The 23,910-nt window shown below is 48.5% G+C and overlaps 7 protein-coding genes across 7 annotated transcripts; 4 read left to right on the top strand and 3 right to left on the bottom strand.

The window, feature by feature from the left end:
- Positions 1-276: 276 nt before the first annotated feature.
- On the top strand, positions 277-1,976 carry mfsd5_1 (Molybdate-anion transporter; the record flags this gene model as incomplete). The annotated part of the gene is made up of 5 exons (XM_031150323.1): positions 277-498; positions 556-583; positions 645-1,105; positions 1,155-1,815; positions 1,888-1,976. 5 exons carry the CDS (start codon positions 277-279, stop codon positions 1,974-1,976), a joined length of 1,461 nt encoding a protein of 486 aa, XP_031004936.1.
- A 556-nt stretch (positions 1,977-2,532) lies between these two features.
- ZRT1 (Zinc-regulated transporter) lies at positions 2,533-3,813 on the top strand (the record flags this gene model as incomplete). Its single annotated transcript, XM_031150322.1, has 2 exons — positions 2,533-2,801; positions 2,898-3,813. 2 exons carry the CDS (start codon positions 2,533-2,535, stop codon positions 3,811-3,813), a joined length of 1,185 nt encoding a protein of 394 aa, XP_031004933.1.
- A 1,304-nt stretch (positions 3,814-5,117) lies between these two features.
- Positions 5,118-5,899, bottom strand: LHYA1_G005374 (uncharacterized protein; the record flags this gene model as incomplete). The annotated part of the gene is made up of 3 exons (XM_031150321.1): positions 5,118-5,390; positions 5,443-5,678; positions 5,731-5,899. The coding sequence occupies 3 exons, from the start codon at positions 5,897-5,899 to the stop codon at positions 5,118-5,120; spliced, it is 678 nt and encodes a 225-aa protein (XP_031004934.1).
- Positions 5,900-8,816: 2,917 nt separating this feature from the next.
- On the top strand, positions 8,817-9,637 carry MCM1 (Transcription factor of morphogenesis; the record flags this gene model as incomplete). The annotated part of the gene is made up of 3 exons (XM_031150320.1): positions 8,817-9,071; positions 9,161-9,295; positions 9,347-9,637. The coding sequence occupies 3 exons, from the start codon at positions 8,817-8,819 to the stop codon at positions 9,635-9,637; spliced, it is 681 nt and encodes a 226-aa protein (XP_031004939.1).
- A 1,716-nt stretch (positions 9,638-11,353) lies between these two features.
- On the bottom strand, positions 11,354-12,890 carry LHYA1_G005372 (putative magnesium transporter; the record flags this gene model as incomplete). The annotated part of the gene is made up of 2 exons (XM_031150319.1): positions 11,354-12,781; positions 12,849-12,890. 2 exons carry the CDS (start codon positions 12,888-12,890, stop codon positions 11,354-11,356), a joined length of 1,470 nt encoding a protein of 489 aa, XP_031004940.1.
- Positions 12,891-14,393: 1,503 nt separating this feature from the next.
- Positions 14,394-16,382, bottom strand: LHYA1_G005371 (uncharacterized protein; the record flags this gene model as incomplete). The annotated part of the gene is made up of 2 exons (XM_031150318.1): positions 14,394-15,017; positions 15,066-16,382. The coding sequence occupies 2 exons, from the start codon at positions 16,380-16,382 to the stop codon at positions 14,394-14,396; spliced, it is 1,941 nt and encodes a 646-aa protein (XP_031004937.1).
- Positions 16,383-18,590: 2,208 nt separating this feature from the next.
- Positions 18,591-23,183, top strand: DNF1_0 (Phospholipid-transporting ATPase; the record flags this gene model as incomplete). Its single annotated transcript, XM_031150317.1, has 3 exons — positions 18,591-19,058; positions 19,108-22,241; positions 22,292-23,183. 3 exons carry the CDS (start codon positions 18,591-18,593, stop codon positions 23,181-23,183), a joined length of 4,494 nt encoding a protein of 1,497 aa, XP_031004938.1.
- Positions 23,184-23,910: the final 727 nt, after the last annotated feature.

Here is a 23,910-nt window from a genome sequence, read left to right as displayed (position 1 = left end):
GACTCAGCCGCGTCTGTAGGTAAATCTGTAGATCTCATTTTATGCGCGACTCCTGTAAAAGAGCTACTCCTAAGAAGCGACTTTCACGATAGCTGCAGAGGTAGGCAAAATATGACTGCCAGCATTCCCGCACTGTATGAAATGTGATATGTTCGAGGTTTCCGGGAGACGCGGTTGAGTAAGTGTCCATAGCAAGATTTTGCAATAGAACTCCCATTGAGCCTCAAAATTCATTGATCTGGTCCCCCTTCGTTATTCAGCAAATATCTGTACAGCATGGCATTTTATGAGTATAATGTTCTGGTTCTCGTTGTAGTAGTTGCAGGCACAGCATACCTCCAACATAGACGCGGTAGCAAAGCAGCGGTGTCGAGAAGTCGAGGTCAAGATGGCGAGGCGACCAGAGCGGCGATTACTGCTGGGGATGCTGTGATATGGCAGTTCAAGAAGAAATTCTTGCCTGTGTACTTGCTGGCTTTTGGTTCGGATTGGTTGCAAGTGTGTTGTCCTGGAGTAAGTGAAGGGTGCCGTGGATTTGACTGACTGGAAATCCAGGGACCATATATCTATACCATGTATAAAGGTGAGAGAAAATACATGGAACTGTGGCAACGAAGGCTGGCTCTGCTGACTTGTATCAAAAGATGAGAAAGGGCTGCCCGAAGAGACTGTAGCCTACTTGTTCGCCACAGGTTTCCTCGCCGCCGCAATCTCCGCATCGTTCGTCGGATCACTGGCCGATCGATACGGACGGCGATCAGCCTCTCTGTTCTTCTGCGTAGCCTACGCCTTATCATGCTTCACGGTTCTCTTCGACTCGATATTCACCCTCTTTGCTGGTCGAATTCTTGGCGGTTTGTCCACGACATTGTTGTGGAGCGTGATTGAAAGCTGGATGGTAACGGAGTTCCATCGCCAGCACCTTGAAGAAGCTGGGTCCCTGAGCGACATCTTTGGAATCATGACTACCTTGAATGGGGCTGTCGCAATCCTGGCCGGGTTGTTTGCTCAGACCATAGCAGATGTCACCAAGACCCAAGCAGCGCCATTCATGGCTGCTGTTGTGCTTCTGATTCTGGCTTTTGGATTCATCTCAAGCAGATGGGTAACTAACCCACCTGACTTGATGCTCACGAAAGCTGATTTTTTGGTAGAGTGAGAACTATGGAGATAGCCATAAATCCAACGTTGACGGACTCTTGCCAGGGAGTGAGGAGAAAGAAAAGAACGGTTTGCAATATATCTTGCAAGGTAGAAAATCAAGTGAGTTCTTCGAAGATATCACTGACTGTTTTGGTCCAGATAAACACCTCTGGGCTCTCTGCATAACCTCATCCTGTTTCGAAGGCGTTATGTACCTGTGGATCTTCTTCAAATTCGCAGCCTTGAAACTGTCCCACGAGGCAGCAGGCAAAGGAAGCGAACTGCCATTTGGGACGATATTTGCAGCATTGATGTGTGCCATGATGCTCGGCTCCCTCTCCTTCACCTACTACTCATCCCTGGCTACTTCTCGATGGGTGGTATCACCCTCAAGATTGCTCACAATAACGCTCTTCGTTGCTAGTGCGTGTTTCATCTTGCCTGTTCTCGTCCACGACGAAGCTGTTACCTTTTGGTGCTTCTGTGTTTTTGAGATCTGCTGTGGCATATACTTTCCAAGCATTGCTCGATTGAAAGAGCAGATTGTGGAGGATGGTGTGAGGGCAAAGATATATGGCATACTGAGGATCCCACTGAATATCTTTGTGGTGTTGGGTCTGATGTTGACAAAAGCTGGCAAGTTACGCCCCGACCCTCCATCACTGGAGCCAAGTCATCATGAGACCTTCCCTTCCCATACATAGACCGTTGCCCATTCATGGCAAAGAGCTAATATCACCACAGGGCTACGCCACCGAGAAAACGTGTTTATCATCTGCAGCGGAGCACTAGCAGCCGCAGCCGCAGCCCTGGGAGCATTCGTAGCAGAATAAAACGCTATAACTGCATAAACAAGCTCATCTAGTACTGCAGAAGTGACACCTTGATGTCTGACGTGCGTGGGCTTTGAAATCAGGACGCTTAGCGACATGAAGGGATTCAACGCTTTGCAGGGGTAACGACAACATGATTGGGGAATATGGGACTTTTCGATAGCAGATTAGAGTCTTGACCACTGTAGTCTACTCAGCCTCCACAGGAAGCAAATATAAAACCATCCGGGTAAGTCAATTGAGAAGCTGTTAGTCGTGGAGGAGTCACTGGAGCGTGCTTAGCGTCACCATCAAGGTGTTTGGTTTCAACCCCCCACTTTGATCCCACTATCTCGAGTAAGAGTCTATCGTTCCGGTTCCGTGGTACCATGCCCAAGATTAAACTTGTACCTTTTTTGATACTTAGTCTGCAAAGAAGGTAGGAATCAGGATTTGAGTTTCCTTCGCTATAAGAAGTCAGTCCAATCCGTCTTGGCATATAACTCTCCCCTCCTCCCCTCTAAGCTCAAAACCCATTCATTCCAGGAACAGACAACTCAGCAACTTCAATATAAACATGTCTGCCGACTTGGATCCGGCGAGTGTCAACCTAGACACCGCAGACCCAGCACAGATCATCTGTTACCTGAACAAAGGCGGTAACGACTACAACGGCCAACTCGGCGCACGTGTCTCCGCCATCTTCGTAATCCTCCTCGTCTCCTCCGCCGCCACCTTCTTCCCCGTCCTTGCAGCAAGGGTGAAATGGCTTAGGGTAAACATCTACGTATACCTCTTTGCGCGATACTTCGGGGCCGGAGTAATAGTTGCAACAGCCTTCATCCAGTAAGTACAGTACTAGTACTCCAACCAGCTTAACTTATCCAAGAGCAAAAGCAAAAGCAAAAGCAAAAGCAAAAACAAAAACTAACAAAAGAACAGTCTCCTCGACCCAGCATACTCTGAAATCGGCCCCCAGACATGCGTAGGCATGACAGGCCACTGGGCAGACTACGCCTGGTGCCCCGCCATAGTCCTAACATCCATCATGCTGATCTTCCTGCTCGACTTCGGCGCCGAGCGCTGGGTGGAGTCGAAATACGGCTTTTCGCACAGTGAGAGCATCGAGGATATCATTACCGACAAGCCCGGCCCCAAACACAGCCGCTCGCTTACGCATCACCAGCTGCATTCTGGGGATCAGGATGAGAATATGCATGATGCTATTGCGGCGGCTCAGGACGCGAGGCATGTGCCGTTGGGTAAGAATGATGGATCTGGATCTGGGTCTGGGTCTGGGTCTGGAACTTCGGATTTAGAGGATCAAAGACTGTCTGTGGTGGAGCAGGAAGAGCAGTCTTTTAGACAGCAGATCGCAGCATTTCTAATCCTGGAATTCGGCGTCATCTTCCATAGCGTAATCATCGGGTTGAATCTCGGGACCACGGGCGCCGAATTCGCTACTCTGTACCCGGTGCTTGTCTTCCACCAGTCCTTTGAGGGTCTAGGCATCGGTGCGAGGATGTCTGCTATTCCGTTCCCCAAGAGGCTGGGCTGGCTGCCGTGGTTTCTGTGTGCGGGGTATGGCCTTACGACGCCGGTTGCCATTGCGATTGGGTTGGGACTGAGGAATACTTATGATGCGGGGAGCACGACGGCGAATATTGTGTCTGGTGTGCTTGATGCGACGAGTGCGGGGATTTTGATATACACGGGGTTGGTGGAGTTGCTGGCGAGAGATTTCTTGTTCAATCCTGAGTTGACGAGGGATTCGAGGAGACTGGTGTTCATGGTGGTCTGTTTGTATCTTGGGGGTGGCTATAATGGCATTGTTGGGGAAGTGGGCGTAGAGAGGTAATTGAGTGGCTGGAGGATGTTAGGGGGGAGAGTTTTGGTGGGGGGGAAGGGGGGAGGATTTGAGTACATACCCGGGACGTTGGTTTAGTTTAGTTTAGTAGTGTTTAATGCCGGGGGAGAGAAGCCATATAGGCTTCCTCCAAGCCTCCCAGGGGGCATTAGGGCGTGACTAGCTAGGTAATTTATAAGTGTATACACTAAACCTAGAAGCCAAAATTCAGTCATAAAGAGCGCTAGCCATACTGGTTCACAGGCTATCCAATAATCCTTAAATCCCTCCGCCGGTTGAGAGATCTTATAGAAAAGAAGTACTGCAGGCCCTATAAAGGTAGGAGCAGGTGTTTTAATATCTCTTAGGTAGAGCGTATGCGTAGCTTGTCGTATAGCTAGAAGGGGGGAAACGCTATAGATAAGTTAGGTATCCAAATAATGCGTCCAGTTCTCTTTCCTCCCTGCCAGCTAATATTAAGGCCTTCCATATCCCCTCCTTCCTTCCCCTCCCACCCCTCCTCCCTTCCTTACTTCCTTCCCCTACTGCTACTCGTAGAACCCCTCCTACGCGCCCGTATAACCCCCTCTATATCCGCAAGCAAATCCAGTCTCTAACTTGTAGAACGCTCCACCTTTCCTCCTTCCGGGTATATGTAATCAGCTTCACTCTTAAAGGAGGTTCACAATGTCTCTATAGAATGCGACTTAGGACATGATTGCTAGGTGGCAGTTCCTGTAATAGCCTACGCGTTTTGAGCCTCTAAGTCTTCCGCCCTGTATCTGCAAGTGGGTATATTATTTGTGTATGCGGCCTTATAGTTAAGGGCTCTATGTCGTATTCGTAGAGGTAGGTAGGTAGGCAGGTAGGTAGGTTAGTAGGTAGGTAGGTCGTTAAAGGACAGGTGGCCGAATGCGTTCTCTCTTCAGCTTAGACGAATGCATGTTGAAGCATCGCCAGTTCGTAGCCAGCGCCGCGTACAGGCAGAGAGATCCGTCTTCGCTGGCCCCCGGGACGTTGGTGATTGAGCATATGTTTGCATAAACCGAATATACCAGAACGTTGGATTGAGGAAGTTGTCTTCATGCAACAGTGATACAGTACAAATGACACATGATTTAGGCGCTCACCGGATACAATGCAGACAGCGAGCAGCCCTTTGTTCAGAACTGTTTATACTCTATGGAACTAGCCTAGCTAGAAATGCATCAATAGAAGTATACAGAAAGTGGTAGTGAATACAAAGCTGAGCAAAAAACCACAACATCTCTATCCACAACGCTCCAAATCCCCAACATCACTTGTCTAGAGTATATCTAGAGTGCACCTGCACCATTCTTCTCATCGATATGACGGTACCTCTCCTTCTCCTTTCGGCTCTTGAGTAACATGGTTGTGGAGAGGACAAGAGCGACATCGATACCCACGATACCAAATGCACCCGTGAAGACCAGATCCAAGAAGTTATTGGCATACCTTGAGAACGGACCCACGCACCCAACGCGAGCAGCAGCAACCAGTGCGTTGGGACATGTCGTGTCGACGGCAAAGGGGGGAGAAGTGCTGTTAGCGTAACCGCAACAGTCGAGCTATTACATGATTAGCAACCTGTTCCAGACTAACCATAGTAAAGTGACAAACCTTCTGCTGAAGCAAACTCTGCGAACTAACAGGCTGCTGGTCCCACACGAGCGAGAGATTTTTCCTCGTCTTCAGAGTATCGAACCAGATATCAAGCCCAATAATCATAGTAAAGAGCGCACAGACAGCAGTCATGAACCCGTGAAACTTCAGCCATCCTCTGGTCGTCGGCATGACCATCGCAGGAACGGAGATCAGGAAGGTGACGAAGACCATTACGGCATTTCCAACGGCAGCTACTCTCGTCAGTATTTCATCGCCGGGTCCGAAGCTTGGGAAGAGACGAACCATTTAATGGACATCGGTTCAAGAGCAAATCTCTCGCGATAGTATTGATTGTAGGCACTGACTTTGCCTCGGTCTCCGTTATCAGGGCAAAACCAATTAGAAGCCCTCCGGATATCACGAACAAGAGGTCCATGACAATGTACGACAAGAGGATATTGTCGCGAGCCATCTTGAGTTTATCTTTTGGTCAGGGCTGGGAGGATCGGTGGGCGGTTATAAGTAATGACGACCGGCGTCTAACAGCTCCACCAAGAAAGCAATTTCTTTCTTTCTTTCGTTCTTGATTGATGGGCCAGCCTTTAAAGAGCGAGAGGGTTGACTGAGAAGTGAAGAAGAAGAAGAAAGGGAAGAAACAGGCGGATGATTGAAGATAGAAACAAAAATTAAAAATGATGCAGTGGAAAGGAAGGCAGGCGGCAGACAGGAAAGAGGAAGGAGCAAAAGAAACACTTGCATTGTCCGGGATGGGCTGTGCAATTATGGAAGGGACGCATAGTACGGAGTACTCGTACAATAGCAGGGCGCCAGCAAGAGGCCGTGTGAGGTCTGTCGCGATCCTCGACGTTTGGTGTTTGGGATTCGGCTTCATCATGGCACCAGATTCGTGGACCCAAAACGCTGGTGAGCACGGACCATTGGTCGGGGAATCTCACTGATTCGCTACAGTACAGCGTCTTTGTCTGCGTCTTGTCTGACGGCTGGACTACTGTACGAAGTCCTCGTGCTATACGGAGCGCCTGGTGCTGGCTGGTGGAGTACTTGTAAATTTACTACTTATGAAGAACTGGAAGTGTTTGGCTGGAGTTGCGCGGGGTTTAAATTTAGAAATCTACAGTACTGTACAGTACCTGCACTCGTAGATTTTCACCGGGGCTTACTCGAGCACCCAGCGAGCCACCCGAGCCACCCCACCTACAGCACATGTTTCCGTATTGCGGCATGCCTCAGGGGAAAGCCGAGGTGGTGACTGATGCGAGTATTTTTGGGTGAGAAAAGCCATTGAGTCTGGATATATAAGTAACAAGGAGAACCTTTCATAGTTACTATGAAAGTGCTAGGAATTAGTACACTGCTCAGACTGTACTCGAGTATTGTGGAAGCAATTGATACCTCCACATGAATGAATCCCTCGGTGATTCTTCGAGATTCTTGTCTCTTATTGGAGCAATCATCCATAGGCATAGGCGCATCGGTGGATAGAGCTGCCGATCCGAATCCACCTTCCTTCCAAGTCTTGCGCACGGAGGATATTAAAAGAGCTCCCAAAAACATATATTTAACCTTGAAATTGCGTTTGTCTTTGAGGATTCTTATTTGTGAGCCGAACAATAAGGCAATGATTACGAGATTAATAGCCAAGTCTGTACTTCAAAGTAGAAGCCAAAATACCGTAAGCAGTTCTTGAATTTACACTCCTGGAGCTTATCCTTATCCCCCCACATATGCAGCTAGTCAGTAGCGTGGCCAATGACAGGCTCCCAATCCAAGTGACTAAGGTAAATTTGGTCGACGCTAGACACAGGAATTCCCCCATAAGAAACACGCTCTTCCCCATTTGAAAAAAGGAAGACACTTACCCTCATCAAGACCTTTGCATTATTGTCGAACGAGAACGACCGCCCTGACTCGTCGCTAGCCTTGTCTCCATCAGGTACCAAAGCAGAGAATCCCTTTTCTTCGAGGAGGAGAACAGAGAGACAAAGAAAAGGTACGATTGCTCCGACTTTTTTTTAACTGTTTTTGCCTCGCATCGCTTCCATTGCCATTGCCATTCCTTCCTCCACTACCTATCACCACTTCCCGTCCCAAAAACACCATGTTCAACTGCACTGCAAGCCGCATGCACATTGCACGCACGCACACACAGGCTGTCGAAACCATTGAATTGACCAAACCCTTCTGGGCCGAGTCTTTGCTTTGGTACCGTATCATATCGGCGATCACGCCGAGGCCTGCCTGCTTGCTTGCTGACTGCGAACTACGAGTACCGGTACAGTACCAAACTTCAACGCGCGCTGCCCACTCCCGAATCTCTGCAAGTCGGGGATTTTGGGGTAGCATTGCGATGCGATGCGATGCGATGCGTTATTGTCGTGGTACTCGTATGATCGCAGCAGAATGAGTGGCTCAACCAGGACAGACACAGACACAGTCATCAGTCATGAATGAATGAGATGGGCAAAAAACTCGGTATCAAGAAGTCGTCTCTTGGAGTTTGGACCCCATCTCATCCTAGGCCCCTTTTTCCTTCCCCCCCCTCAATCTATCTTCGTCTGATGTTCTACCCCGTCGTACCCACTCAATCAATGTTACTGGTATCTCATTGGCCGGTGGTCTGGGATGGCAGTGCGCCTTGCCGTTTTCAGTCAATCCTCCCGGCCACCGTCAAATATTCAGTCGCCTCTCCTGTAGCACCAGCACCAGCCCTGTCTGTCTGCCACTGCTAGTCCCTGAAGTTAGTGGTGGATAGGCCCTGTGGCATGCTGAGTGCTTCCCGAGTCAGCCTGTTCTGCGGTGCATCTCAGTGTTGGGTCTGGGGATGTGCAGCGAGCGCATTTTAGTATGGTGCGGTCGATGCAATCCGGCCCCTTCTCTTCTTTTGCCTGTCCCCCCCCCCCAGCCTTCCCTCCCCCTCCGCCCTTTCCTTGCCATCATTCGCTTGTGCTTTCTCATCTATCCTCGCTATTCTTCTTTCAACCATCCCGCACCGCACTGCCCAGCCTCCCTCTCACACCTTGCCTGATCAATCATTAATTCCACCGTTTGCTTCTTCAGGTCGCCAGCAATCCAGGAACACATTATTGCACTACGCTACACTTCCCCCGGTACGGTAACAGTAACCGCTCGCATCTACCGCTCGGAATCGCTCCAGCTACCCGAACGCCCGCCGCCCGCCTTTCTCCATCGATTATTCCTGCGAGGCCGCAATTTGCACGCGGTTACTCCCAGCACGCCAACCTAATCCAGTCTTTCGCGACCAGGTTTCTGCGACAAAACAGACAACAGCCTCTCCACTCCCCATAAGCAGTAAGGTCATCGGCACTCAACTCAAAAGAGTCAACCTCGTCACACCTGAATAATCAACAATGGCCGACATCACCGACCAACACGACCAAGGTTCACCATCGACCCTCGACGAACATGCCGTCGGAAATGGCAACTCAATCGCTGGAGGCGACAGCCGTGGCATCAAGCGTCAACGCCCCACAACTGCGGATGACGACGACGACGATGATGACAAGCCCGGACGCGAGCGCAGAAAGATTGAGATCAAGTTTATCACGGACAAGTCGCGTCGCCATATTACTTTCTCGAAGCGCAAAGCCGGAATCATGAAGAAGGTTGGTTTCAACACCCCGAAATCTACGCGTCGCACAAGTCGCAATTCGCGATTCAATTCTAGAACCATCGTACTGACTCCTCACGACAGGCATACGAACTCTCAGTCCTCACTGGAACTCAAGTTCTCCTTCTCGTCGTCTCCGAGACCGGTCTGGTCTACACATTCACTACACCTAAACTACAGCCTCTAGTCACGAAAGCCGAGGGCAAGAACTTGATCCAGGTACTTGGACCCACGCGCAAGTCGCACTCGCATCTGCTAACATACAAATAGGCCTGCCTCAACGCTCCAGAGCCTGCTGGAAATGGCGAGAATGGTGTAGAGGATTCGAATACCGTCGACTCACCTGAAGAGTCGACTCCCCAACACTTACCACCCCAACAATCTCGGGCAAACATGGCACCCCAAAGTGCACAGATGCACCCCGGATACATGCAACCAGGGACACTCGAGCAGCAACAAGCCCTCGCATATCAGAACTACGTCGCTCAGCAACAACGAGGTGGTGGTTATCCGATGGCACCTCAATCGGGCATCCCGCAACAGCACTCGCATCAAGCATAAATGAATCATACGCCTGTGGATCCCAGTATACGAGGGAGGGTCGAGCGAGTCTTTGAAAACTGATACCCGACACATAATATGCGCGTCACAAACCGTTCGTGTCTTGCGGGTCTCGATCCTCGCGTTTACTTGCCAGATGGTGTTTTGGTGTCTTGATATGGGTTTCCGATTTTCGGAACTGAGCTCAGTTGCTTGCACACATATTTTTCTAAATCTTTCCCCCCTAAAATTGCACAACACATGGAGAATGATAGGTAATTTTCTTCAGCTGCCGTTTTGGGTTTTGGACTGGTATTATGGAGGGGTAGTTGGGTTCAGGGGTGGGTTGCTTTGGTCCTAAACTAGATGATGGAGTTTTCTAACTTCTCACGAGTCCAAGTCTTTTGCTCTGTTTTCTGGGAATGGGTCATAGCATTGGAAGGTCGTGGGTCGTGGTGGACAATCTCTTGCTCTCTTGTACAGTACAAACCTCGGACCATAAGGTGGGGTTATATCGCCGTGCATCAACAATAAACGCTACTAAACTTGGTTATTCTTGGCCCATGTGAATTGGAAGCCACTCAGTGATAGCTTAGAATGGCATCTTCAAGACCTTGGCCTGTTGTTCATTCCTTTCCTCTTCTAGCCTTGCTTTTTTTCGTTAATTCACATCTCCTTTCCAATCACCACATCTACCATTATATGCACGCCATGATAGCTCCAACTCAACTCCCGTAAACGAACAAACAACTCCTAGCAATAAAACATAGGTAGACAACCACTCTAGTATAATAGTATATATATATATTCTATCTAGATTGCTTATATGTGAAAATCTGGGCTTTAATGAATTGATAGATAGTTAGATACCTCACTAAGTACTAGCTGGCTGGCTGGTTGTATACGAAGGGAGTAATATGTTATGTTATGTGTTGAGTTGGGTTATGCTATATATACTGTATATAGATAGATAGATAGATGGAGCATGTTAGTTGGTTCGTATATATATATACTATTTCGGGTATGTAAATTAGGATGATTGATATATAAGATACATATACTATCAATCCCGAGTTATTGAGATGTTGGTATTGGTATTGGTATTGGTATTGGTATTGGTATTGCTATTGGTATTGGTATTGGTATTGGTATTGGTATTGCTATTGGTATTGCTATTGGTATTGCTATTGCTAACTGTGTTTTCTGTTTGGTGGGATGGATGGATGGATAGAAGGAAACGCGGGGTTATTGGGAGGGAAGATGTTGGGTAGTTTGGGTTGGGTTGGGTTGGGTTGGGTTGGTATTGGAAGGGATGGGATGGGATGGTAGGTGGGTGGGTGGGTATGGTTTATGTATATATTATTGTCTAGGTTTGAGAGTGGGAGACAGAGAGAGAGGAAGGGAAGGATATTGGTTGGTTATGCAAGGAAGTAAGAGAGGGGAGAAAGAGGCGGGAGTTAAGTGGTAGTATGCTTGCTTGCTTGCTCTACTCTGGTATTCTTACAAATAAACAGACTTCTTCTCCTTTCTTTGCTTCACTTAACTTCGCTCCAATGCTAAATATACCTAGATAGATGATACAATACAAAACCAATCCCGAGGTTCACAACTAACTCCGTCTAATGCATTTCGTTTCCCGACTCCCGTTGCATCAATCAGCCTCATTTATATACAGGCTACCCGTAGTACGCCTCAACACCACAATCAATATACAAGGCAAGCGCTCGCTATGTTGCGCTACACGGCATTACTAGAGGGTCCTTCCCCGGCATCAGATCCGGGATCAGGAGGATCTTTCTTGCCCTGCTTCCACCAGCGCATTTTCCAGCCCTGTGACCTTTTCCTAGACTGTCGGGGCGAGGGACGTGGTATAAATCCTGGGAACCCCGTTGAGCGTCTCCGGCGTTTCCTGTTGGTCGTATTAGACCTCAGTAGGGCCGTGCTCTCATCGGGCTCCTCATCCTCCAGCGGCCGAGCATGCGGTGATGACGACGTAGCTTTCGTATCGTCATCCTGCAGCTCGCCCCATATCTCATCCGCTTCCGTGAGACGCACGTTCTTCCGTATAGGCTGTGTTGCGCCTAGCACGTTGTCGAGTTTGGTGGTGGGTGTCATGGGACCGCCATCTAGGAGGGCTTGGTGTGATGCTGCTGCTTCTTCATCTGCTATAATTGAGTCGCTGGACTCGTCGTTATCTGTATCTTCTACGAAGCCCAGGCCAGGGGCTAAAGCGCTTTGTGTAACCGTTGGCTGTGTTTGCTCGTCTGAGAGGCGCCAGGAGAGAGCCAGGACGCCAGAGAGAAGGATGGCAGTTCCGAGCGCTATGAGGCAGGCATGTAGAACGGTCAGACGGTCGGTTTGTTTGAAGTAGATTAGCCCGTCGAGGATGGCTATTATGTTGTAGATGCAAAAGACGAGGGGGTAGAGGACGCTGGTTGAGACGAGCTTGAGGCCTCGGTGGAGGTAGTACAGTTGGGTGAGGGCGAGGACAACGAAGGCGAGTAGGATGACCCACGATTGCCACCTGTTGAACTGGTTGATTCTGTCCACGATTGTTCGTACGAGCAGTTCGACTGCGGATTTCGCTACTAGTAATGAATGGGCTGATAGTATCCCGCTTATGCAGCCGTATGCCAGTCCTCTTAGAAGTCGTATGCGAGGACTCGATGATACCCTGGGAAGTCTTCCTAGAAATGCTGCCACCCCTATAATCGCAATAACCAAGAGAGCTTGTAGTATCATCCAAACAACAAACGGTCTCCGCCCCAGTAATAGCAATAACTGATCCAGACTATGCGCCGGCTCTGGTATCGCCCCAAAGATAGCTATTAGAATAGCTCCGCCTGCAACCAGTAATGTTCCTCCCAAAGACCAGCGCGTGAAGGGCTCCCCCAGGATCAAGGTGGAGCATATCGAGTTGAAGACCAGACCGGACGCCTGTAACGTCGACAGCACTGGTAACGGCAGCGTGGTTATCTGAATCGTACTCCCAACCAAGTTCGATATGAGGAACATGCCCATGCCCAGCTGCCAGCGCCGTCTTCTGTAGGGTGGTCGTCGCGCATGATGCGATTCTTTCTCCTCTTCTAGGATGTGGGATTTTCGCTGTAGAGTCAGACCCACGCTTTGGATGCTCGTAGAAAGAAGGCCGACGATAATGCCTATCTGTAAAAAGAAGATGTGTCAATGGGTGAAGGCTGAAGGGGGGTTATTGAAGCTCGAGAGTACATACAGCTACGCTTCCCTCGGGGCTCAAATCGCCGAGGTTTCCCATCACGCAAAGGCAGTGTCGCAAGAACTCATTTGGGATGTTGTATTATAGCCGCCGGCTGCTTATATCTGTGAATTTGGGATCGAGTATGAATGGCTGCGTGGTTGGATCGTGACTATATACTTTCTCACCGTCGTCATTGAGCTTGGCTTGGTTGGATGACCTTGTCTCGCTTGACCAGCTGAGCTGTTGCTGTTCCAGACCTCGACTTGAGAAGGTGTCGGTGTTGCTGATTTACTTAGAGGACTAACTGCAAGACACGTATTGAATCAGGAGGCCGAATGTAAAGTGAACTTAGACAGAAACTATAACGGTAGCTAAGTATTTGGACCATCGACCAAAGTCTGAGTCAGGTGACGAGGCTCGCCAAGTACCCGGTACTTGCTTGCACTGATCGTACCTCCCGCTTATCGTAGCTCAAGCTGAAGCTATACCTCAACCCCATTACTCCCTCTCCTCAGCTTCTCTCCATATCAACCGCCCAAGATGTCGCAGTCCCACGCTTTGTCCGACGACCAGGCAAGCCCCCCTCACCAGATCTACAAGCTCCAATTGCTAACCAAGCTGTCTGTAGGTCGGGCAGGAGCTCAAGAAGATGACGGCCTTCATCAAGCAGGAAGCCATGGAGAAAGGCCGCGAAATCGAGATCAAAGCCGACGAAGAATTCGCCATTGAGAAATCCAAGCTCGTCCGCCAAGAAACCTCCTCCATCGACAGCACGTACGAGAAGAAATTCAAAGCTGCCCAGATGTCCCAGCAAATCACACGCTCGACCGTCGCCAACAAGACCCGTCTCAAGGTGCTGAGCGCGCGCCAGGAACTGCTCGACGGCATCTTCGAGCAGGCACAGAAGAAGCTGGGGGAGGCGACTAAGGATAAGGGGAAGTATACGGAGATTCTGAAGAATTTGATGTTGGAGGGCTTCTATGCTTTGAATGAGAGCAAGCTGCAGATTCGGGGCCGCAAGCAGGATTATGATTTGATCAAGAAGGCTATTGAGAATGCGACGAAGGAGTATAAGGAGAAGACGAACAAGGCCATCGAGGCCAGTATCGATGAGGCGAATCCGCAGCCAGAGGGAAGGTACGTTTGCTCTTGAATATGTTTGGGCATGGGAAGCTAATTGGGACAGTGCTGGTGGTCTGTCGATTGTGGGTGGTGCTGGGAAGATTGATATCAACAACACTTTCGAGGAACGCCTCATATTGCTGCAAGACAATGCCTTACCGTCCATACGAACGACCTTGTTTGGCAAGAACGAGAACAGGAAGTTTTACGATTGAGCGGGGATAAAGCATGGGTTACTGCACTTTTTGGGACTGGTTAGGGTGATACTGAAGCGTAAGTAGAGTCATGGCTTTGAAAACTTGCTATACATTAGTTTGGGGTTTGGTCCAGCTGTAGAACGTGTATGATACAATAAAACCAGTGAGCTTCACTATGAAGCCTCCTAAAGCCCTTGGTGTTCCTACTCCTACTGGACCAATTTGACCGCCTTGGGTATTTCTACTTTGATTCATGACCATTGACAGGCTTGGTGCCTTTCTTGTATAGCGACAGAAAGTTACTCATTCCAGCTTGTGCTGCAACATGGTCCTCTTTCTTTTTGGATCCATCAAACAGTGACTTCTTAGGCTTAGGTTTACTGCGAAGTGTGTCTGCGATCCGCTGGCTCACCAACAACAAGAGTTCTTTGGCCTCAATCCTTGAAATGAAAGCAGCGCCAGGACTACCTATTCGGTCAATAACTTTGTTGATGGTGAGAACAAGTTTGTCGACATCCTCGTCAAAGCGTTCTGCAGCTGAACTATTGGCTAAATCCAAATACGCACACCTCCCATCGTCTACAGCTACATCAAGGAGGGAGATGAGAGCTGCAAGTTGTTGGTAGTCCGTCTTATCGTTGACCTTGAAGACGGGGTCCTTGAGGCGATCCATGAACTTTTGGAGCTCAAAGGTTGTATGAGGGTGGTCAATGGAGTAGGCAACATCGTCGAAAAGAAAGCACATTCCTAATCTTCTTCTCAATTCATGTGTGCGTGGGTGGAAGGAAGGTATTGAATCGACGACTTGAAGGCGCAGTGATGGCTGATCTATACATTCAATAAGTCCTTCGCAGATTCTTTGACACTGCTCAGGACGTTAGTAGGATTCTGATAACATAAACAGGACACTTACAGAATGTCCCCACTCGTCATCCGGTATGTATTTACACAGGCGTCTGATGGCTTGTTGAAGGACGTCTAGGACATCTACATTCTTGAAGACCACGTGGTCCGCACCCATTCTTAAGAGCATGCATAACATGTGCTCTCTTGTTTTCCGTTGCAAAGAATCTGCAATGCCCGTGAAAAACATTAATGCAGAGCGAACATGTGCCCAGTCTCTCGAGTATCGAGCTGTGATCTTAGGACTGGGCTTCATTTTCCCCGTAATGGTAGTAGCTATTGGTGTTCCCCCGAGGTCTCGCAGCATCTTGTCGACCAAGTCCGGGGATAGTAACCGCTCGACTTGCTCTCTGGACTCCTTTAATGTGTTCAAGTACGATGTCCGAAGCACATCACTGGGTTCCAAACATGCTTCGTCGAGTACCCAAAGAAAAATCTCATCCGGTAGAGCTTGCCCAAAGTGAACCATATCTTCAGCAAACCCGGAGATGAAAGTTTGATCCCGCATCGCAGGTTTTGACAATTCTCTCTGCCAGGTTTTTGGGACTGTGGAAGTTGGGAAAGAGGGTCGTGGAGGTTCAGCTGCTTGATCTTGTCTGCCGAAGAAATACCAAAACTTCTCTACGTTGGTTGCTTCAGTTCTCTGGAGAGCACGCGTGACCTTCTCCATCCCTCCATCTTCTGTGTTCGCAACAACGGATTCCAGTAAGGCTCCATCAAACTTTGCCTGATTACCGCTGAGACCACTAGCGAAGGGACTTGTGTTCTCGTTAATTTGAGTGTCTAGCATGGCTTTAACTCGCTTGGAGGTCTCCTGGTCTGCCTTGTCATTTTCCGCATCTTTGACGATCGACTCCAAGCTGTACTTTGGATGTACAGGTATTGGCGACATGAGGGGTTGCAGGACCCTTCTAGATCTAGGCTTAGATGGAGTGGACGGTGTTACTCTTTTTGCAGGTGGGGGACCATTGGTAGACCGGAAAAGTTCTGGGAAAGAGTCGTCTGAATCAGATTCCTCATCGTCAGAGCTTTTGACTACTCTGCCAGATACTTCGTTGCTTGAAGGGGCAGATAACACTGCAACTTCCGGTGGGCTCTCAGTCACACTACTCGGCGGGGATAAACTTGACATAAGTCCACCCTGTTCCGAGCTTTTGGATGCATTTGAGTTTGTGTAACTGGTTTGAGGCTTAGAATCACTGGGGGTCGACTGAGTCCTCATAGCTATCAGTGAAGACTGACGTGCTGGATCTACTGGAGGCACCGCAACCCTCACATTGGATTGGGCAGGCTTGAAGAAGTTTCGTATTGATTGATTCTGTGACATGGTCTAGGATATACAGCGATTCATGCTGACGAGGTGAGGAGTTTGTTGGGTTCCTGTTTTGTCGATGTTGCGCCTTGAAGAACGCGCGCGATTCATCACGTCGACGTGTTTAGTCACGTGAGATATAGATGCCGCGGGCCGGTCAAACAATACTTCCGATTCATTAGTATTGAAGTGGTGGTTTGCATTATTTTACAATCTTATTGTTCATCTAAGTGAGTGTTATTGTATCAGATGGATATAAGATAAAATTCCGATGTTATAGACAAGGGCATGGTAATCGAATGTCTATAACAACTTTAAGTATATTAGTGGACACTCGAAACGTTTTCCCGGTTCTATACTCCCAGATGAGGAAGTTCATATTGGAGTGAGTTTCCGTAAGTCAATCTTATATCGAGGACAAAATTTGGGACAGGTTTCAAAAAGGCATAGGCTAATTGACAAAGCGTTCTGTGTTACGATCCAGCCGGTGACCCCGTGTTTGGAAGATGTTTTATGAGAAGCGTTTGCTTCTAGAGTTGTTGTTTGAGTCTTATTCAGCGACCTGTGACTTGAGGCTGACAGTAGACAGCGAGTGCTACAGTAAGCTTAATGTACCGTACCACGAAGAGGAATGCGGGATGGATTTTTGATGTTTCGCGTGGAGGGGCTGCGGTATAGTTGCACACGCAGGATGCACAACACAGCAGATAGCACAGTCGGGGCTAGCGGGGCGTGGTTAGAAATAGGGGTTCTGCTCAAGAGCCTGGCACTCGGGAAGGGTTCAAGGAGGGTTCCGGGTCTTTAGCGAAAGCACAAGTTACAAGTATACGATCAGGATACGTAAGTTTATAAAGCCAAGGTATGAAGTACGAGTACGGTTACGGTATCTAGGGAGTTACGAGTAAGACGATACCCTTAAGTGAGGTAAAGTACAACTTACTCAAGTACAACATACCTAGCTACGGATCGGACGGACATTCGGGATAGTTCGGGGTTTGAAATGGTGATGGTTTTTAAGGAAAATTCAATATCTCGACTCTTGACTCGAGAGTCTTTCCTCGGACCTCGAGTCGTGAGGCTGCCGGAAGGCGTTAATGCCCGGACTTTATACCAAGTAAATGCCAATGTAAAATGCCAATGCCCAGCCCAGCCGGCCGGTGATTACATAGCATCTGTAGCCATCCCATCTCGGAAGATGCAGCTCTAGACGACATGATAGGCTAGTTCGAGCTTTGCCTACAGTAGAGTCTCTGCATCCTACCAGTACCTCCGTACATACGGAGCAAGATGTGCAATCAGGGGCGCCGCAAGGCCTGTATCTTACCAATGATACTCCTGTCTGTGCCATACTAAGCAGTACGGGGCAAGATCTGAGAGAGGGCGAGGGCTGCGACTCTGAGAGCGAGGATCGTTCCCGGGTACCGTAGCCTACTTACTCTATCTGAGTAGCGTAGTGTAGGTAAATTTACCTTACGCGTAGGTACCGTACCGTACTTGATCCTACGCCCAGTCGCTCCTGCTGACAGAACGCAGTCTTGCTCTTGCTGTCAACTGGAGTAATAAGAATTGTTTTCTGTTGCATGGAAGCCTTTACTCCAAGTTACAGTATCGTAAATTAATCCATCCGGTTTACCAAGCAGAGTGAGCGGACCGAGCTGACACGGCGCCCAATTTCACTTTCCTCAACTTATTAAGCAACGCAACGCAAATCGCGCCGGACACCCGCCGTACCGTATCTAGCAGACCCGCAGCCATTTCAAACTTTCCAATTCTTACCCTACTCCTACCCTACCTACCTACCCTACCTACCCTACCTCCCCTTCCTCTCCCCTCGACAACCTCACCTCCCTACCTTCTTGGGAAGCCTCATGAATGAGACCACCGGCTTTGCACCATACCCGCATTTCCTTGTTGCGCTCTAGACAATTTCATGAAAGGAAAGGCCAACCAACGCTGCCGACGCGACCTACAAGTATCCGCTTGATCCGGTAGTACCCAGCCAACCAAGCATCTTCAATTTCCCAACTTTTGTCAACTCCGCGAAAAGGCCAACAGACCTGCTAGCAACACGCCGCGATTTTGGACGAAACCTGAACCACGTACTGATTCCCCTCATTGCGACAATTTTTCCGACGTGAGGGCTGGATTCGGCGCCGACAATTGGAGGACGACCTGTCTCCGTGAGAGGGCTTTGCCCATCCTCAGCAATCCTAAATCATCGTCATGACTCTCTCGCCGTTTGAAGAGCCGGAGCCCGAAGAGGCTCCACTGCCAACGAAGCGATTGCGATGGGCAACACAAAGGGTAACAGGGAAAAAGGGAAACAAAAAGCGCATGTCAATTATCGATCGTTTAGCTGCTCGTCGACCGTCCCAAAATGAAAAAAACCGGAATTCTGGTGGAGCTGATTCAATGGCGCCATCAGAACTAGGCGGTATTCAAGAGGAACCGGGAGAGGATATTGGAGACGAGGGAGAGCACGACCGAGACGGACAAGGCCCGAGAAAGATCTTTTTCAATCTCCCATTACCACCGGAAGCCGTGGATGAAGAGGGCCTTCCCATCAAACACTATCGGAGGAACAAGATCAGAACAGCCAAGTACACCCCGATAAGTTTTGTACCGAAGAACATTTGGTATCAGTTTCACAATATTGCCAACGTGTACTTCTTGCTTCTTATTGTCCTTGCCGTAAGTCATATCTTAGGATAGTAGTTTCGCCCGATTAACTCTCCTGCAGTTCTTCAGTATCTTCGGCGCATCGAATCCAGGCTTAAACGCGGTCCCACTAATAGTCATTGTCGTTATAACAGCGATCAAAGACGCCATTGAAGATTATCGTCGTACTGTTTTAGATAACGAGCTCAACAATTCCCCGGTACATAGACTTATCGAGTGGAATAATGTCAACGTTAGCGATGACGATATTTCATTATGGAGGAGGATTAAGAAGGCTACGAGTCGCTTCATTGCTACAACTTGGAGAAAGATAAACAACAAAAAGGTACCCGGCCAGGAACATGCAGAGCGAGCTATGGACGAACCCCGGGAATCCTACGAGACAAGAGCAGCAAGAAGAGCATCGGCTTTCTCTGTAAACCCCCAAAGAGAGTCTTTTGCCTCGACGCGAGATGACATTCAGATGACCCCAGTTCCTTCTCCACTGCCCCGCCCGGATGGACTGGAAGTTCCTGACCGTCCGAAAACTGCCTTTTCATATGATGGGGAAGCCCCTGCAGCCAAGCATTTTGGGAGTTTGATAAATCCAAACCTCACCGCGAGTGGAAACGCTCGTTTCCACCAGGACTACTGGAAGAATGTCCAGGTCGGCGACTTTGTTCGACTCTATAACGATGACCAGATCCCGGCTGACATTGTCATTCTATCGACTTCTGATCCAGACGGAGCGTGCTACGTCGAAACTAAGAATTTGGACGGAGAGACGAACTTGAAAGTTAGGCATGCTCTCCGTTCCGGACGTACGATTAAACATGCACGAGATTGTGAGAAGACGGAATTCACAATAGAGAGCGAGCCACCGCAGGCAAACCTCTACCAGTACAGCGCAGTTGCTCGTTGGAATGATCAGCCTTCGGGACAGCCGATGGCCGAACCCATATCAATTAACAACCTAATCTTGAGAGGCTGCAATTTAAGGAACACGGACTGGATCTTGGGAGTGGTAGTCTTCACAGGTTTCGATACCAAGATCATGATGAATGCTGGAATAACCCCTAGCAAGCGCTCTCGTATCGCCCGCGAGTTGAACTGGAACGTTGTCTACAACTTTGGATTGCTTGTGGTCATGTGCCTTGTTTCAGCTGTTATCGAAGGTGTCATCTTTGGGCAAGCAGACAACTCTATAGCTTTCTTTGAATTTGGTTCGATTGGTAACACGCCGGGTCTCGATGGATTTATCACCTTCTGGGCCGCCTTGATTCTCTTTCAAAATTTGGTCCCTATCTCCTTGTACATTTCTCTCGAAATTGTCAAAACCTGCCAGGCCTTCTTTATTTATAGCGACACCGAAATGTACTACGAGAAAATCGACTATCCCTGCACACCGAAATCCTGGAATATCTCCGACGATCTTGGCCAAATTGAATATATCTTCTCTGATAAGACGGGTACCTTGACCCAGAATGTGATGGAATTCAAGAAGGCTACAATCAATGGTGTTCCTTATGGCGAAGCCTACACCGAAGCTCAAGCTGGCATGCAGAAACGTCAAGGAATGGACGTGGAAAAGGAGATTGCAAAGGCGCGTCAAGAGATCGGGATTGCTCGGGCGAAAATGCTGGTTGAGCTCCGGAAGGTTCATAACAATCCGTATCTGCATGACGAAGACCTGACATTTGTCGCCCCCGATTTTGTTACCGACCTTCAAGGCGAGTCGGGCCGTGAACAGCAGCGAGCGAACGAACAATTCATGCTAGCTCTTGCACTATGCCATACCGTCATAGCGGAAACAACGCCAGGAGACCCGCCTAAGATTGAGTTCAAAGCTCAATCTCCCGACGAAGCTGCACTTGTAGCTACTGCCAGGGATTGCGGCTACACAGTTCTCGGTAATTCAGAAGATGGCATTCGATTGAATATTCAAGGCGAAGACAGATCTTATAAGGTTCTCAATACGCTCGAATTTAACTCCACCAGGAAAAGGATGAGTGCCATTGTAAGAATGCCGAATAACAGGATTGTTCTCTTCTGTAAAGGTGCCGATAGTATAATTTACTCTCGTCTCAAGAGGGGTGAGCAGCCAGAGCTCCGCCAAACGACAGCTGAGCATCTCGAGATGTTTGCGAGAGAAGGCTTACGTACTTTATGTATAGCCCAAAAGGTGCTTGACGAAGAGGAATACCAGCAATGGAACAGAGAGCACGAGCTTGCAGCATCAGCCATCCAAGATAGAGAAGACAAACTTGAAGCTGCCGCTGATCTCATCGAGCGAGATCTGACACTCCTCGGAGGCACTGCTATCGAAGATCGCTTGCAAGAGGGTGTTCCAGACACCATTGCCCTCCTGGCTGAGGCTGGAATCAAACTCTGGGTTCTTACTGGAGACAAAGTTGAAACAGCCATTAACATCGGCTTTTCTTGCAATCTGCTCAATAATGATATGGAGCTTATCGTGTTCAAGATTGAGGACGAACAACTGGTCACGGCTGAAATCGAACTTGATAAGCACATGACCGCGTTCGGGATCACTGGATCTGATCAAGAGCTTAAAGCTGCTAGGAAAAGCCATACCCCGCCCGCGCCTACCCATGCTGTTATCATTGATGGCGACTCGTTAAAGCTGCTCCTCGACCCGAAATTACGTCAAAAGTTCTTGCTTCTGTGTAAGAAATGCAAGTCTGTGTTATGTTGTCGAGTCAGTCCTGCTCAAAAGGCTGCCGTTGTCCAGATGGTCAAGAATGGTCTTGATGTCATGACTTTGTCTATTGGTGATGGTGCCAATGATGTTGCCATGATTCAGGAGGCTGATATAGGGGTTGGAATTGCTGGAGAGGAAGGACGCCAGGCTGTTATGTCATCTGACTATGCAATCGGCCAGTTCAGATTTCTCCAGAGACTTGTTTTGGTTCACGGACGATGGTCGTACCGCCGACTTGCCGAATGTATTGCAAATTTCTTTTACAAGAACATCATCTGGACCTTTACCATCTTCTGGTATCAGATATTCTGCAACTTCGACATGACATATCTATACGACTATACCTATATTCTCCTTTTCAACCTGGCCTTCACATCCCTACCTATCATTTTCATGGGTGTTCTGGATCAAGATGTTAGTGATAAGGTATCTCTTGCCGTTCCGCAGCTCTATCGACGTGGCATAGAGCGGCTGGAGTGGACCCAAAAGAAGTTCTGGTAAGTATCACCCTAGAATGCTTGGATTCAAGATGCTAACTAAAATCCAGGCTTTACATGCTTGATGGCTTTTACCAATCCGTCATCTGCTTCTTCATGGCCTGGCTCCTGTTTCGTGGTGCAAACTTTGTCACCGATAACGGACTAAACATTGACGACCGGGAACGATTTGGTGTCTATATTGCTCCAGCCACAGTCATTGCTATCAATGTCTACATCTTGCTCAATACTTATCGATGGGATTGGCTCATGGTTCTTCTCGTCGCCATAAGTATCTTGCTTGTGTGGTTTTGGACGGGGGTTTATTCAGCCTTCACCTCCTCTGAATATTTCTACAAAGCAGCCCCTCAAGCATTTGGTCAAGCGTCATTCTGGGCGTTAACTGCGCTCTCCATTATAATGTCTTTGCTCCCCCGCTTCTGCATCAAGGTGATTCAGAAAGTTTACTTCCCATACGACGTTGACATTGTCCGCGAACAAGTCAGATTGGGCAAATACGACTATCTCGACAAGCCTGAGATAAACGATGATACCCAGTCGAATGGTTCTTCTACATCCTCTTCGGACATGCCTAAGCCGAGTAAGCACACCTACTATCCGAGCTTTGATGAAGACCAACGGCCCATTTACCCTCCTTCAGTTGCTCCCACCACCACCACACACAATAACCGAAGCCAAAACGGCAGCGACGGAACCGAATTTACCCGCCATCGGCAGTCACTCGATCTTCGCGGCGAGCCCGCTGCCGTTCGTTCCTCAATGGACGATCGACCAAGACCATCCTTCGATCGACTTCGTCAATCAATGGACCGCATTCGCCCTTCTTTCGAGGCCAACAATGACTTTACATCTGCAGCAATGTTGACGCGTTTGGAATCATCCCATAATATTGGTCTTGCACAAAGCACCAGCAGAGGACACAATGTCTCAAACGAATTCTGATGACCTACGAATATCCTACTCAAAGCGCGTTACAAAAGAAGCCGTCGGTGGTTGTACAATAAAATATAATTCTTTTCCTTTTGTTGATAAATGAGCGAAGAGATCTCACCATGATGATCTGAAACATCGATCTATATGACTTGATTTTACATTGCATCTGGTTTTCATTGCATTGGGCGCTGGGAGTTTTTACAAAGGCAGGGAGGCGGCCTGGTATTTTTGGGTCTGCTTTTCCTGGGTTTTAAATTCTATAGTACTTTTCCTTGGGAGATTATCCTGGACCTCTTCTTTTGTAACGATGAGTGATAGTGGCTGTGGATTGTTGTGATCCTTTCTGTATATAGAGTAGTATAAATGCAGATAATGGAAAATAACTTCAAAAACAAATGTGGTCTTCAAAATCTTGAGTGAACTGAAAGACGGGCTTGTCTAAACTGAATGACGGGTGAAAAATGAGCATGGGTGACTGTAATATGACGATGCTGCTAAAATGGTAGATTTTTTTTTTTTTTTTTTTTGGAGAAAGGGACCTTGCTTTTGGACGCTTTGTTGGTTCAACATGAAATAAAAAGTTTTAAGCCAAGTAAAGTGATATATATGGACAAAGGATTTTTAGGAGTTATTGTCAGCCTCATCGCAAGGCTGAATGATGCAGGATGTTTTTGGACTAGTTTCGCGCGTCAACCTGAGCAAGAACCAACGACGAGCTTCTTTCTCCCTTCCACCT

This window comes from Lachnellula hyalina (genome assembly GCF_007821495.1).
Source record: "Lachnellula hyalina strain CBS 185.66 chromosome Unknown contig00076, whole genome shotgun sequence".
Lineage (NCBI taxonomy): Eukaryota > Fungi > Ascomycota > Leotiomycetes > Helotiales > Lachnaceae > Lachnellula > Lachnellula hyalina.
The sequence above is the reverse complement of the archived record's forward strand: the minus strand, read 5'-3'. Positions and strand labels throughout refer to the sequence as shown.